Source organism: Callorhinus ursinus, unplaced genomic scaffold, assembly GCF_003265705.2.
Source record: "Callorhinus ursinus isolate GAN/ISIS: 27379988/994484 unplaced genomic scaffold, GSC_fseal_2.0 scaffold36, whole genome shotgun sequence".
In the NCBI taxonomy this organism is placed as follows: Eukaryota; Metazoa; Chordata; class Mammalia; order Carnivora; family Otariidae; genus Callorhinus; species Callorhinus ursinus.
This window is the reverse complement of record NW_027397098.1, coordinates 5,009,235-5,023,644: the sequence shown is the minus strand read 5'-3', so window position 1 is coordinate 5,023,644 and position 14,410 is coordinate 5,009,235. Positions and strand designations below refer to the sequence as shown.

Below are 14,410 nucleotides of genomic sequence, written 5' to 3'. Positions count from 1 at the left end.
CACGCATACCCCAAAGGCGACCGTTTAGGCCCTTATGCGGGTCTCAGTTTTATATATTGTCTCAGGTTAAATATAGATTGAAGTCTTGGTTTGCCGGTGCCTTGGTGTTTCCTAGAATGTGGGACTCTGTGCTGAAAGTGGGGGAGCAAGGAGCCAAAGGCTTTCGCCTTTCTTAAACTTGAATGGAGGCACTGTCCTCTGGATGACTTCCTTTTTAGGTTATTATTGTCTGTAAGGAGACTTATTTTTTTAAGATTTATTTATTTGAGATGGGAGGGGAGGGGAAGAGGGAGAGAATGTCCAAGCAGACTCCCGCTGAGCAGGGAGTCCCTTGAGGGGCTCGATCTCATGACCCATGAGACGTGGCCTGAGCCAAATCCAAAAGTCGAATGCTTAACCGACTGAGCCACCTAGGCACCCCAGGCGTAGAGACTCTTAAAACAATCTATGTACTTACCACCCAGCTGAAGAATTAGAATATTAGACGTAGTTTCCCTCGTGCACTCCCTGGCGCCATCTCCTCTGCTTCACGCACAGGTTAACCACTAACCCAAGCGCCTGCTTGTTTTGCCTGGTTGAAAACCTAGAACTGCTGTCATCCTCTTACGTTTCCTTCACACTTTCTCTTTTACTTAACATTGTGCTTTTGATACTTACTGTTGTTGCATTACATTGTTTGGACTCGGTGTGAAAAAGGGGGTAGACTCTTAAAAGTGTCTTTTTTTTTTTTTTCCCCTCCCCTTCCATTTTTTGCAGTCCAGACTGGAGAAAGTGATGGATGGAACAAAGTTAGACTGGGCCACGGCAGAAGCTCTTGCCTTGGGCTCATTACTTGCTCAGGGTAAGAAGTTTCTGGTTAGCTACACAGCTGGTAGGGGGTGCTTTGTATGACATTTGTTATATGTGACCCCTGAGGTTTTGGATTAGAACTATCTCCTGTCATTTTCATTGACTAGAGAGGTTCTAAACTTTTCGACAATATTATTTGATCTTAGTATAAGTCATGTTGGTAACCTTCATCAGAGAATAAATGACAGAACGTTTCTTGCTGTGAAACAAAGGGCTCTGTGCTGGATGAGTTGGAAAGATATTTTCCTCTAAAGATTGTAGAGCGAATGATGATTCTCCATTCTTGTATATTCTCACCTTACACACACTTTTGAATATAGGACAGGTTTATTTTAGTAACGATAATCTCTTTGCTAAGGAAAATTCTCAGGTTGAGCTGATGTGTAAGAATTCAGGGTCACCATGCCTTAAGTTATTCATGGGAATCTGGATTTTTCTTTTTTCCTACCTGTTTGCTTAAGGTTTTAATGTGCGTCTGAGTGGGCAAGATGTTGGCCGTGGAACTTTTAGTCAGAGGCACGCAATGGTTGTTTGCCAGAGGACCGATGACACCTATATCCCTCTGAACCATATGGACCCGAATCAGAAGGGGTTTCTAGAGGTAGGATGTCTTTTCAATTTATTGTAAAACCCAGGTACCGATAATTATAGTTATAGGATTCTTAAAGCAACTAGAAGCAGATGTTGGCAACTTTGAGTTCAATCTTTATTTATTTATTTATTTATTCAAGATTTTATTTATTTGATAACGAGAGAATGAGAGACAGAGAGCACGAGAGGGAAGAGGGTCAGAGGGAGAAGCAGACTCCCTGCCGAGCAGGGAGCCCGATGCGGGACTCGATCCCGGGACTCCAGGATCATGACCTGAGCCCGAGGCAGTCGCTTAACCAACTGAGCCACCCAGGCGCCCCGAGTTCAATCTTTTTTTAAAGTAGTATAATTAACATGGTGTTATATTAGTTTCAGATGTACAGTATGGTGATTCAGCATTTCCATACATCACCTGGTGCTCATCTAGATAAGTGTACTCTTAATCCCTTCATTTATTTCACCCAGCCCCCCAGCCCCCCAGCCCCCCATCTATCTATCCGCCTTCCCTCTGGTCATGACCAGTTTGTTCTCTGAGTCTGGTTTTTTGTCTCTCTTTCTTTTCATTCATTTCGTTCATTCTTAAATTCCATACATGAGTGAAGTCATATGGTATTTATCTTTTTCTGACTGACTTATTTCACCTAGTGTTATACCCTCTAGATATTACTCAGCCATAAAAAAGAAATAATCTTGCCATTAGCGACACGGGTTCAATCCTTTTTGAAATAAAGGGTGCTGAATGGGTGGAGAATGAAGGTCTATACACTTGGGATGGAAGCAGCATACTAGGGAGTAGACTAGAGCTGTTTTACTCCAGCTACTTATCTGTAGTCTTGTGAATGTCAAATGGTTATTCATTTTGTCAATCCAAAATTGATGTTGTAATCTGTGCGTTGCTGAATTCATTAAAGGAAGCCAAAGATGTGGATAATAAGTCAACATTTCTTGCCTACTAAAAAAAATAAAAAAGTCCTTGAGCACTTGGTTGGCTCAGTCAGTAGAGCATGAAAGTCTTGATCTTTGGGTCATGTGTTCAGGCACCATAAGTGGGCATAGAGCTTATTTTTAAAAAAATGCCCAGCTTTCTCAAGGTTACCTTATTTTCTAAGGTTTAGTGGGCTTGACGAATATATCTATTACCATATACTTCTATGTGCTAGTCACTGAGCTCTACTCATTAGAGTCAAAGTCAGGGGCTGGGTCTTTTCACTTTTATCTAATAGCTAGCATAGTGCTGGGCACATGATGTTTGTTAAATTATCCTTCAAGGTATGCTTAGTGGCATGTCATCTTTCTTCCTATTCTAGTCATTTGAGTATAATCTTGAGTATACTGATACTCAATATTTAAAAAAATTCGCTTGTCACAAGCAAGATTCCAGAACAATTACTTAAAAGGACATGAAGCTCATCTTTTCTTTACATTAGTCTGAAATCTACCCCTGAATCAAGTCAGATTGGGGATCTAGATACTGAAATGTGAAGTATCCCACCACCCCCATGTCCTTCTCTGAATTGTGACTCGATATATCGTATCAGTTCATTTTGACTATTACTATTTAGAAAGCTCCAAGTAAATGCCTTGCATCTATTATGAGGATGCTGTCAAAGATTTCATTAATTATCTAATAGCATGTCCTTTATATGGAGACCCTGGGAGGAACTCCTTCTTGCTCATGGTCCTGAGAGTGGTTGCAGCTCATTGAGCAGTGGTTTGTCTTGTGTATGCACCGTGAGTTCTGCGACCGTGTGGCATTCTCCAGTCAGCAATGGCTCCCAGGAAGGGATGAAGGCCATGGTACCCTTGGTGACTGTAGGTCACCAGGTTGTCTGTCCCCTCTGTTCTGTGTCTCAATCTTTATCTTTTTTCTCTCTACTTAACATGTACATTATCACATTGTATATTATATATATCATGAGCCACCTCAAGTGCATTTGGGTATAAATAAAAGCATTAATAAATCCAAGACATGAAGGTAGATACGCGTATACAAGTGTGTAAAGTACATTGAATGTACAGGTGAAGGTGCAGCAAGTCAACTTGGGAAATCAGGAGAAGCTTGGGAGAGGAAGCCAGATTTGAGCTGGGGCTGGAGGAACATGAGTTGCCTAGTCTGGTGCATGCAGAGAGGACATTCCAGGTGGGCACAGTCGTACACACAAAGCCTGTGAAGTGAGACGACAGGAACTCCAAATAGCTTCATGTCACTGGAGGTTCAGCTGCAAAATGGGTACAGGGGCGAGGGAGAGGAGACTGGCCAGACTCCCCACATTGCAAAAGACTTGGAATGTAATGGAAGCTGGAAACCTTGGAGGAATTTTGAACAGGTGATAAGGTTTTTGTATCAGAAAGAGCCCTCCTGATGGTACTTTGAAAGCTGAAGATGGATGAGAATTTTGGACAGTTTTGTCTGTCCCAGCTTTACTGAAGTAAGGGCAATTTCCAAGGAGACTTCTCAGTTGTCTAGGCAGAAAATTGCAGGGACCTGAATTAGGGCAGTAGCGGTGCAGACGGAATATGGGGCCAGATTTGAGAAGAGCTATAGGACTTAGTGGTAGATGTAGGGAGTGGAGAAGAAAGACTAGTCTTGCTTATCTCCTGCTTCCTGACTCGGACATTTGCTATATGATGACGGCATTCACCCAAATATAGAGTAAAGAGAGGGAACGGGTTTGGTAAGGAAGGATGATGGATTCAGTTTTGGACATTTGCCTTTGAGGTGGCTGAAGAACATAGAAGTTTTTGTCCATTACAGAAAGGCAATTAGATACAGATGTCTGGAGTTAATGAAGGAATCTGGTCTTGAGATACACGTTTGGACATCATCAGGGTGTAGAAATGTTTGAAACCACAGGGTGGGATTATCTCCCTGGGAGAGAGCAGAACAGGAAGAGGGCCAAGGGATAGGGTCTTGGGAAAAACAGTTTTTTTAAGGTGCTGGCAGAGGAAAAGTATTTCCCAAAAGAGCATCCAGAAAGGCAGGAGGAGAACTGGGAGTCGCTGTGTCATGAACTGAAGGAGGGAGAAGTCCTATATGAGAAAGAACAGCATGGCCATTGGATTTAGCAACTGGAAGGTCAAGGGTCGACCTCACATAGAGCTGTTTTCGTGGAGCGGTGAGAACAGAAGCTAGATTGCATTAGCTTGAGGGGTAAACAGGAGTTACAGAACTGGAGACAAGTGGATTAGATAATTCTAGAAGCTTGACTGTGAAAGGAAGCTACAACTATAGAGCATGGGTCAGGGGAATGCTTCTCACTGCATTTTTGAGCTGTTGATTTCTGTCTGCCATGAGGGGAAAGCCAGTGAGGAGGGGTTCAGAAAACGGGCATTAGGTGATGAAGCTGGTGAAGCAGCAGAAAGGAAGAATGGATTTAGAACACGGGCGGGTATGTCAGCTTCAGGTAGGAAGACAGAGGAGGAGGGGAGGCAGAAGGTGAGGGTACCAGTCTGAACCCCATTTACAGTGCACTCGGGAATCTGAGCAATGTAGCTGTCTTTTAAAATTAATGTAACATACAGATTATAACTGAAATCAAAAGAGAAATCAGAAAAGACAAATTATACACAATCCTACCATGGTAATAAATCATCTACTTTTATTTTTCTATGTTGTCACTGAGTACTTACCCATATAAATCGCAAATTTTTATACTTGTAGTCATAGTGGAGATGTAGTTTTTTCCCAGAGTTTTTTGTTTGTTTGTTTGTTTGTTTGTTTTTTAGAGAGAGAGAGCGTGCACACCTGCCCTCTCAGGGTGAGGGCCAGAGGGAGAGGGATAGGGAGAATCTCAAGCAGACTCCCTGTTAGGCGCAGAGCCCGACCCGGGCCTTGATCTGACGACCCTGAGATATGGCCTGAGCTGAAACCAAGAGTAGGCCGCTTGGCTGAACCTCCTGGGCGCCTCCAGAGTTGGGTTTTTTTTTTATGTTATGTTAGTCACCATACATGACATCCTTAGTTTTGGTTGTAGTGTTCCATGACTCATTGTTTGTGCGTAACACCCAGTGCTCCACGCAGAACGTGCCCTCCTCAATACCCATCACCAGGCTAACCCATCCCCCACCCCCTCTCCTCTAGAACCCTCAGTAGGTTTCTCAGGGTCCATCGTCTCTCATGGTTCTCCCCTCCAATATCCCCCCTTCATTCTTCCCCTCCTGCTATCTTCTTCTTTTTTTAACATATGTTGCATTATTTGTTTCAGAGGTACAGGTCTGTGATTCATCAGTCTTGCACAATTCACAGCGCTCACCATAGCACATACCCTCCCCCAGTGTCTGTCCCCCAGCCCCCCCATCCCTCCCAGCCAGAGGTTTTTTTTTTTTTTTTAAGTAAAAGAGTATTCAGTCTTTCAATGTATACAATTCAGTGGTTTTTAGCGTATTCACCGAGTTGTGCAAATATCACCACTGTCTAGTCTCAGAACATTTTCATCACCCCCAGAAAGGAATCCCATACCCAGTAGGAGTCTCCTCATTCCTTCCTCCACCCTGCCACTGACAACCGTTAATCTACTTTCTGTTTCTATTGATTTGTCTATTTTGGACTTTTCGAATAGATAGAATCATATAAATAAGCAGCCTTTTGTGACTGGCTTCTTTCTCTTAGCATCCTGTTTTCAGGGTTCATCCAAGTGGTATCCTGTGTCACTACCTCATTCCTTTTTATTGCCAACTGTTACTCTATAAATACATGACTTACAGATATCTTTTAGAAACATTTTGAAATAAAGACGAAATTACAAAAAAGTTCGATGTCCAATACAAAAGGAGCTCTTCTCCTTCTGAAACATTTGAGACACCAAGTTGGAAATAGCAGGTTGTTCACCTCCTGCCCTGAATGCATGTTTCTGCAAACAAGGACCTTCTCCTCCACCACGGCAGTACAACCCCACGTCAGGAAGCGAACCTTGGAACTTGACTACCATCTCATCCTCCAACCCCATTCAGCATCATGTTGTGTTTATTTCTATTTATTTTTTATTTTATCTTTTTTTTTAAAGATTTTTTTTTAAAGATTTTATTTATTTATTTGACAGAGAGACACAGCGAGAGAGGGAACACAAGCAGGGGGAGTGGGAGAGGGAGAAGCAGAGCAGGGAGCCTGATGCGGGGCTCGATCCCAGGACCCTGGGATCATGACCTGAGCCAAAGGCAGACGCTTAACAACTGAGCCACCCAGGCGCCCCTCTTTTTTTTTGTTGTTTTTTTGATTGAAGTAGAGTTGACACACAGTGTTGTATTAGTTTCAGGTGTACAACACAGTGATGTGCTCACAAGTCTAGCTACCATCCGTCACCTTACACTACTCCACTACCATTGACAATATTCCCTGTGCTGTACCTTTCACCCCGTGACTTACTCATTCCATCACTGGAAGCCTGGACTTCCTAGTCTCTCTTCCATCCACTTTGCCCATCCCCCCCCCCGGCGATCACCAATTCGTTCTCTGTATTTATGGGTCTGTTTCTGCTTTTGTTTGATTTTTCGTTTCTCATGTTTTTTTTTTTGGATTCCACATACAAACGAAATCATATGGTATTTGTCTTTCTCTGTGTGACTCACTTCACTTAGCGTGGCACCCTTAGATCCACTCATGTTATCCTGTGACTGAGTAGAATCGTGTTGCGTTTAATTGTCCTGTCTTTTTTGCCTCCTCAGAGATCTAATTTTATGTTCTGTTTTTCTTTTTTATCTTAACATGTCGTGATGGTTCTTTTGCTTTATTGTGCAGATAGGATATTAGAATAATGGATTCTAACCAAAGGTAGGCTTACTTTTGGTAACTTCCCCCACTTTGTTTTGTGATATATTTTTTAAAAGTTTGTATGACACAGTTTTACTCTCAGCAATAAAGATAGGTTATCTGAGAAGTTAATTTTGTTTATCCTTTTTAAAAATTTTTAAGCTTTTATTTTTTATTTTTTTAAGTAGGCCCCAACATGGGGCTTGAACTCACAACCCTGAACCCAAGACCCAAGCTGAGATCAAGAGTTGGTTGCTTAACCAACTGAGCCAGCCAGGCACCCCTAATTTTGCTTATCTTCAAAGAAAATCTTTAATGCCCATATTCCATTCTTTTCCCTCCTCCTCTCTTTGTGCCAACGTTCCCCAAATGCGTCATACACAGAGAGCAGATGGCCTTTCTCAAAGAAATGCGGAGATGAATGGAAAGAAAGCTCCCCTCTGTGCCCCTCCTCCCTTTTGAGAGGTTTGTGATGCTTTACTGATTCTTGTCTCCCCTTTCCTTGCATGACAGTGTTTCTGTTCTCTTCCTTTGCATTAGGTCAGCAACAGCCCCTTGTCAGAAGAAGCTGTCCTGGGATTTGAATATGGAATGAGCATTGAAAGCCCCAAGTTACTGCCCCTCTGGGAGGCTCAGTTTGGTGATTTCTTCAATGGTGCACAGATCATTTTTGACACGTTCATCTCTGGAGGTTGGTGTTGGCATATGCATGTGGCACAGCCTTAGCCTCTTGGGGACAAATGAATGGAAAGGGCCATAGCTGCTTATGAGATGCTGTAGCACAGACCCTCAGGAGAGTTGGGGGGGCTGCCCTGCCATCTTTTGGGGCCTGGCAGCTATGGGATGGTTACGAAAGCTGCCAGAGGGCTGGGGGCCACTCTGACTGTAGGCAGCACCTTCTCCAGGGGAGTGTGCTTGGCTGTAGGGAGCAGGGCATGTACCTACCAGCTCCTGGGCAATGGATTTTCGGGTCTGCGCTTGGGACATGTTGAGGAGCTGTGACATGAATAACAAGCAGGCAATGGTGACATTAGTGAGGATTTGTGGTCAGAGTGAATGGCGGCCTTGAAAATCCACTTCCCTCAACCCAGGGATATTCAAGTATCTGAAAGCTGGTAGTTGTGCATCTTTATTGTTTTTGATCATCATTTACAAAAGCAGAACCTGCTTATTGTAAAATTCAAAGGTATGTAGTAAAGTACAAGTGTGAGTCCCTGTCACCCCATTCTCTGGGGGAACCATGCTTGGAATTTGTACACTTCAGTCCTCCCTTTGCTGTGTTTCTCTGTTACCTTGTAGTTGTAAGGAAGGAAAAGTGCCGGGGCGCCTGGGTGGCTCAGTCATTAAGCGTCTGCCTTCGGCTCAGGTCGTGATCCCGGGGTCCTGGGACCGAGTCCTGCATCGGGCTCCCTGCTCGGCGGGAAGCCTGCTTCTCCCTCTCTGCCTGTCGCTCTCCCTGCTTGTGCTCTCTCTCTCACTTGCTCTTTCTGACAAGTAAATAAATAAAAACTTAAAAAAAAAGGGGGGGGGAAGAAAGGTGCCTTGAGGAGACTGGGCTTTGACATGTCCAGAGGCCTTCCTCAAGTGTCTGCGCCCTCAGGCTGAGGACAGTGACCTGTGTTGTAAGTGGTGCCGTGAGGAAAGGCAAGAGCCGCCTGGAATCAGAGACACATGCTGTCCTTGAAACTGGGACATTCCCCTTTGAATTTGTCTTCCATCTGCTAAAGCCCGTTCAGCGAACATGTCCTATAGGGTTTCAGCCAGTAGGGTGGGTATTTTCCTCTGAAGCACGGAACACTGCTGGAAAGTGCATGGAATGGAAATGATTTTAGGGGATTGGACAGCAAACTAAATTTGTGTCACTACCCAAGTCACATCAGGCTATTCTGTTCCTGCTTCAGAGAGTTCTTACTCCCTGTCACGTGCTTTCCCAGGGGAGGCCAAGTGGCTCCTACAGAGCGGCATTGTTATTCTCCTTCCCCACGGGTACGACGGGGCTGGACCTGACCACTCCTCTTGCCGCATAGAGCGGTTCCTGCAGGTATGTCCCGTGCCTTCTGGATTCCAAGAAATGCTTCCTGCTTCCGAGGGGCTTTGAAATAGAGCTACCTCCTGTAGATACTTCATGCACACCTCAAACTGTAAGACCTTGGAGTATTTGAATGACACAGATTCAATGCAACGTCAATACTCCTTATCAATGTGATGCCTGGGGTACACCAGCATCGTGGGTTTATGGCCATTAAAGTGGTTCTTGTATGGCAAAGGTCGGGGTTCCCAAACCAGGCTGATCGTCAGAATCACCTATGGAGCTTTTTGTAAATAGAGGTACAGGGACCAACACCAGATCAGATTCTTCGGGGCGGGGCCTAGGAATCTGTATTTTTACCTAAAATTTTTTTTTTCCAGTAGTGATAGTATTTTTATAAAATGATTTATGATCATTAAAAAAAAAACTTAGAACCACCCAGAAATATCCACGGTTACTCGTTGGTAAGGAGCATTAATCTACGTCCTTTTATGCATATGGCTTCCTAATACTTTATTATGAAAATTTTCAAACATACAGAAAAGTTGTAAGATTTTCCAGTGAACATTCATATGCCGACCCCTTAGATTCTACCGTTAGTATTTCATTATACTGTACTTGTTTTATCACATCTGCTCATTATCATCCTTCTCTGTATAAACCCGTTATATCTTCGGATGTATTTCAGAGTAAATGGGAGACACCTGTACACATAGCCTTAGTACGTGAATATCATTAGTGATTTTGGCATATGTGCAGATAAAACATACAATCAGATGACAGATCAGTAGAAAGGTAGACAGAACAGTAGACAGACAGATGGACAGTTATATTGACAGGTAAAAATACAGAAAAATGATTTTATAAAAATTAGAATGCAGAAATAAATTGCAGGCAAATTAAAGACTATGTGTGATGCAAACACAAAACTACAGTTTGGGGAAGAAATACAGGATCCATACATAGGTATGCGGAAGATACGGTTTGGGCGTCATCAGTATACAGATGTGTTTCCCTTAGGACAGCCCAGGCCATTATGATTGAATGAGATAACCTGAACATTTGCTCCTTTCTTCCATTTCTCCCTCAGATGTGTGACAGCATCGAACAGGGGGTAGATGGAGACACGGTGAACATGTTCGTGGTGCACCCGACTACTCCTGCACAGTATTTCCACTTGCTCAGGAGACAGATGGTCCGGAACTTCCGAAAACCCCTCATCGTTGCTTCTCCGAAGATGTTACTCAGGTTCCCTGTAAGTAGAAAAAACTAGTTAGGAAGCTTGTCTCGTTTTGTCATTTTTAAAAATTTTTATTTAGGGGCGCCTGCGTGGCTCAGTCGTTAAGCGTCTTGCCTTTGGCTCAGGTCATGATCCCAGGGTCCTGGGACCAAGCCCCGCATCGGGCTCCCTGCTCAGCGGGAAGCCTGCTTCTCCCTCTCCCACTCCCCCTGCTTGTGTTCCCTCTCTCGCTGTCTCTCTCTGTCAAATAAATAAATAAAATCTTTTAAAAAAATAAAAAATAAAAAAAATAAATAATTTTATTTAAATTCAAGTTTGTTAACATATAATGTATTATTAGTTTCAGGGGTAGGATTCAGTGACTCATCAGTTGCATAGAACACCCAGTGCTCATCACATCACATGCCCTCCTTAATGCCCATCACCCAGTTACCCCATTCCCCCAACCCCCATCCCTGCCAGCAACCCTCAGTTTGTTTCCTGTAGTTAAGAGTCTCTTACGGTTGGTTTCCCCCTCTTATTTTAATCTTATTTTATTTTTCCTTCCTGCCCCCTATGTTCATCTGTTTTGTTTCTTAAATTACGCATATGAGTGAAATCATATGGTATTTGTCTTTCTCTGACTGACTTATTTCACTTAGCATAATACCCTCTATTTCTATCCACATTGTTGCAAATGGCAAGATTTCATTCTTTTTGATGGCTGAGTAACATTCCACTGTATATATATATACACACACACCACATCTTCTTTATCCATTCATCCATTGATGGACACCTGGGCTCTTTCCATAGTTTGGCTATTTTGGACATTGCTGCTATAAACATTGGGGTGCACGTGCCCCTTTGAATCACTATTTTTGTATCCTTTCGATTAATACCTAGTAGTGCAATTGCTGGGTCGTAGAGTAGCTCTATTTTTAACTTTTTGAAGAAACTGTTTCCCAGACTGCACCAGCTTGCATTCCTACCAACAGTTTAAGAAGGTTCTCCTTTCTCTGCATCCTCGCCAACTTTTGCTGTTTCCTGAGTGGTTAATTTTAGCCATTCTGTCCAGTGTGAGGTAGTATCTCTTTGTGGTTTTGATTTGTGTTTCCCTGATGATGAGTGACATTGAGTACTTCTTCATGTGTCTGTTGGCCATCTGTATGTCTTGTTTGGAGAAATGTCTGTTCATGTCTTCTGCCCATTTCTTGACTGGATTTTTTGTTTTTTGGTATTGCATTTGATGAGTTCTTTATAGATTTTGGATACTAGCTCTTTGTCTGATATGTTGCTTGCAAGTATCTATTCCCATTCCGTAGGCTGCCTTTTAGTTTTGTTGATTGTTTCCTTTGTTGTGTAGAAGCTTTTTATGTTGATGAAGTCCAGATAATTATTATTATTTGTTTATTTTTTGTTTCCCTTGCCTCTGGAGACGTATCTAGTAAGAATTTGTTGCAGCTGAGGTCAGAGAGGTTGCTGCCTGTGTTCTCCTGTAGGATTTTGATGGATTTCTGCCTCACATTTAGGTCTTTCATCTATTTTAAATTTATTTTTGCATATGGTGTAACAAAGTGGTCCAGTTTTGTTCGTCTGAATGTTGCCATCCAATTTTCCCAACACCATTTGTTGAAGAGACGATCTTTTTTCCATTGGATATTCTTTTTTTTTTTTTTTTAAGATTTTATTTGTCAGAGAGAGAGAGCGAGAGAGAGAGCACAAGCAGGGGGAGTGGCAGGCAGAGGGAGAAGCAAGCTCCCCGATGAGCAAGGAGCCCGATATGGGACTCTATCCCAGGACCCTGGGATCATGACCTGAGCCGAAGGCAGACGCTTAATCGACTGAGCCACCCAGGCGTCCCATCCATTGGATATTCTTTACTGCTTTGTCCAATGTGAGTTGACCACATAGTTGAGGGTCCATTTCTGGGCTCTCTCTTCTGTTCCATTGATCTATGTGTCTGTTTTTGTGTCAGTACCATACTGTCTTGATGATACAGCTTCATAATACAGCTTGAAGTCCGGAATTGTGATGCCTCCAGCTTTGGTTCTTTTTCAACATTACTTTGGCTTTTTGGGGTCTTTTCTGGTTCCATACAAATTTTAGAATTGTTTGTTCCAGCTCTGTGAAAAATGCTGGTGGTATTTTGATAGGAATTGCACTGAATGTGTAAATTGCTATGGGTAATATAGACATTTTAAAAAAGATTTTATTTTTTTCAGACACACATAGAGAGGGAGAGAGAAAGAGCATGAGCTGGGGTGGGGGAGGGGCAGAAGGAGAAGCAGACTCCCTGCTGAGCAGGGAGCCCAACCTGGGCTTGATCCCAGGACCCTGGGATCATGACCTGAGCCAAAGGCAGAGGATTAACCGAGCCACCCAGGCACCCCAGGTGGTGTAGACAGTTTAACAATATTTGTTCTTCTAATCCATGAGCATGGAATGTTTTTCCATTTCTTTGTGTCTTTCTCAATTTCTTTCATAAGTGTTGTATAGTTTTCAGAGTACAGATCTTTTACCTCTTTGGTTAGGTTTACTCCTAGGTATCTTACGTTTTTCGGTGCAATTGTAAATGGGACCGATTCCTTGATTTCTCTTCCTGCTGCTTCATTATTGGCATATAGAAATGCAACAGACTTCTGTGCATTGATTTTATATACTGCGACTTTGCTGAATTCCTGCAATTTTTTGGTGGAGTCTTCTGGGTTTTCAACATAGAGGATCATGTCATCTGTGAAGAGTGAGAGTTTGACTTCTTCTTTGCCAATTCAGATGCCTTTTATTTCATTTTGTTGTCTGATTGCTGAGGCCAGGGCTTCCAGTACTGTGTTGAACACGGTGGTGAGAGTGGACATCCCTGTTGTGTTCCTGACCTTAGGGGAAAAGCTCTCAGGTTTTCCCCGTTGAGAATGATATTCGCTGTGAGTCTTCCAACATGGCCTTTATGGTGTTGACACGTTTCCTCTATTCCTACTTTGTCAAGGGTTTTTATCAAGAAAGGATGCTGTATTTTGCCAAATGCTTTTTCTGCATCTATTAAGAGGATTGTATGGTTTTTATCCTTTCTTTTATTAATGTAGTATATCCCGTTGATTGATTTGCAGGTATTGAACCACCCCTGCAGCCCAGGAATAAATTCCACCTGATCGTGGTGAATAATCCTTTTAATATACAGTTGGATTCGATTAGCTAGTATCTTGTTGAGAATTTTTGCCTCCATGTTCATCAGGGATATTGGTCTGTAATGTCCTTTTGTCATTTTTGTACATACTTTCCTCTATTTTCTGTATCTAATTTTATTTATTTAAAGTTTTTTGGCTTTTTAAATTTAAATGCTAATTCCAGTTAACATACAGTGGTATATGAGTTTAAGGTGTACAGTATGGTGATTGAGCACTTCCGTACATCACTCGGTGCTCATCTGAGATGTGCACTCCTTAATCCCCACTGCCTGTTTCAGCTTTCCCCCCCAACCTCCCCTTGTGTCTAATTACATTTAAACAGAAATGTCTTTTTAGTTTTAGTTGGCCTCGCTGCTTTCTTTCTTTTAAAAAAAATCTTTCCGGAATAACTTGGATATAGGGAGCACTCCGTCTCACTGTGAGCAGAAATAGTTTCTTAGAAAAGGTTTTAAGGTGCAAATAGTGTAAGCATCAATATCCTTCCCTTATTTGTGGGGAATACATTCTAAGACTCCCATTGGATGCCTGAGGTTGCAGATAGTACTAAACCCTGCATTCACCGTGTCTTTTCCTATACATACATACCTATAATAAAGTTTAATTTCTAAATTGGGCACAGTAAGAGCTTAACAAGAACTAATAATAAAATATAACAATCATGACAATATATTGTAATAGAGGTTATGTGAATATGGTCTTTTTTAAAAATACCTTGTTGTGCTGTACTCAGCCTTCTTGGTGATGGAGCGAGATGATAACATGCCTACGCGATGCGATGAAGTAGGTGAATG

The 14,410-nt window shown here is 42.5% G+C and overlaps 1 protein-coding gene across 6 annotated transcripts in view; it reads left to right on the top strand.

The window, feature by feature from the left end:
• The window catches only part of DHTKD1 (dehydrogenase E1 and transketolase domain containing 1), a 56,075-nt gene that overhangs the window by 30,437 nt on the left and 11,228 nt on the right, over positions 1–14,410 (top strand). For all 6 annotated transcript variants that reach the window (XR_012374571.1, XR_012374570.1, XR_012374572.1 and 3 more), the window contains exons 9-13: positions 757–841; positions 1,311–1,450; positions 7,727–7,877; positions 9,121–9,227; positions 10,306–10,470. Coding sequence is in view for 3 of the 6 variants with exons in the window: in XM_073879914.1 (XP_073736015.1) it covers positions 757–841; positions 1,311–1,450; positions 7,727–7,877; positions 9,121–9,227; positions 10,306–10,470 (648 nt within the window). In the remaining 3 variants the exon portion in view is untranslated. The remainder of the gene's footprint in view (positions 1–756; positions 842–1,310; positions 1,451–7,726; positions 7,878–9,120; positions 9,228–10,305; positions 10,471–14,410) is intronic.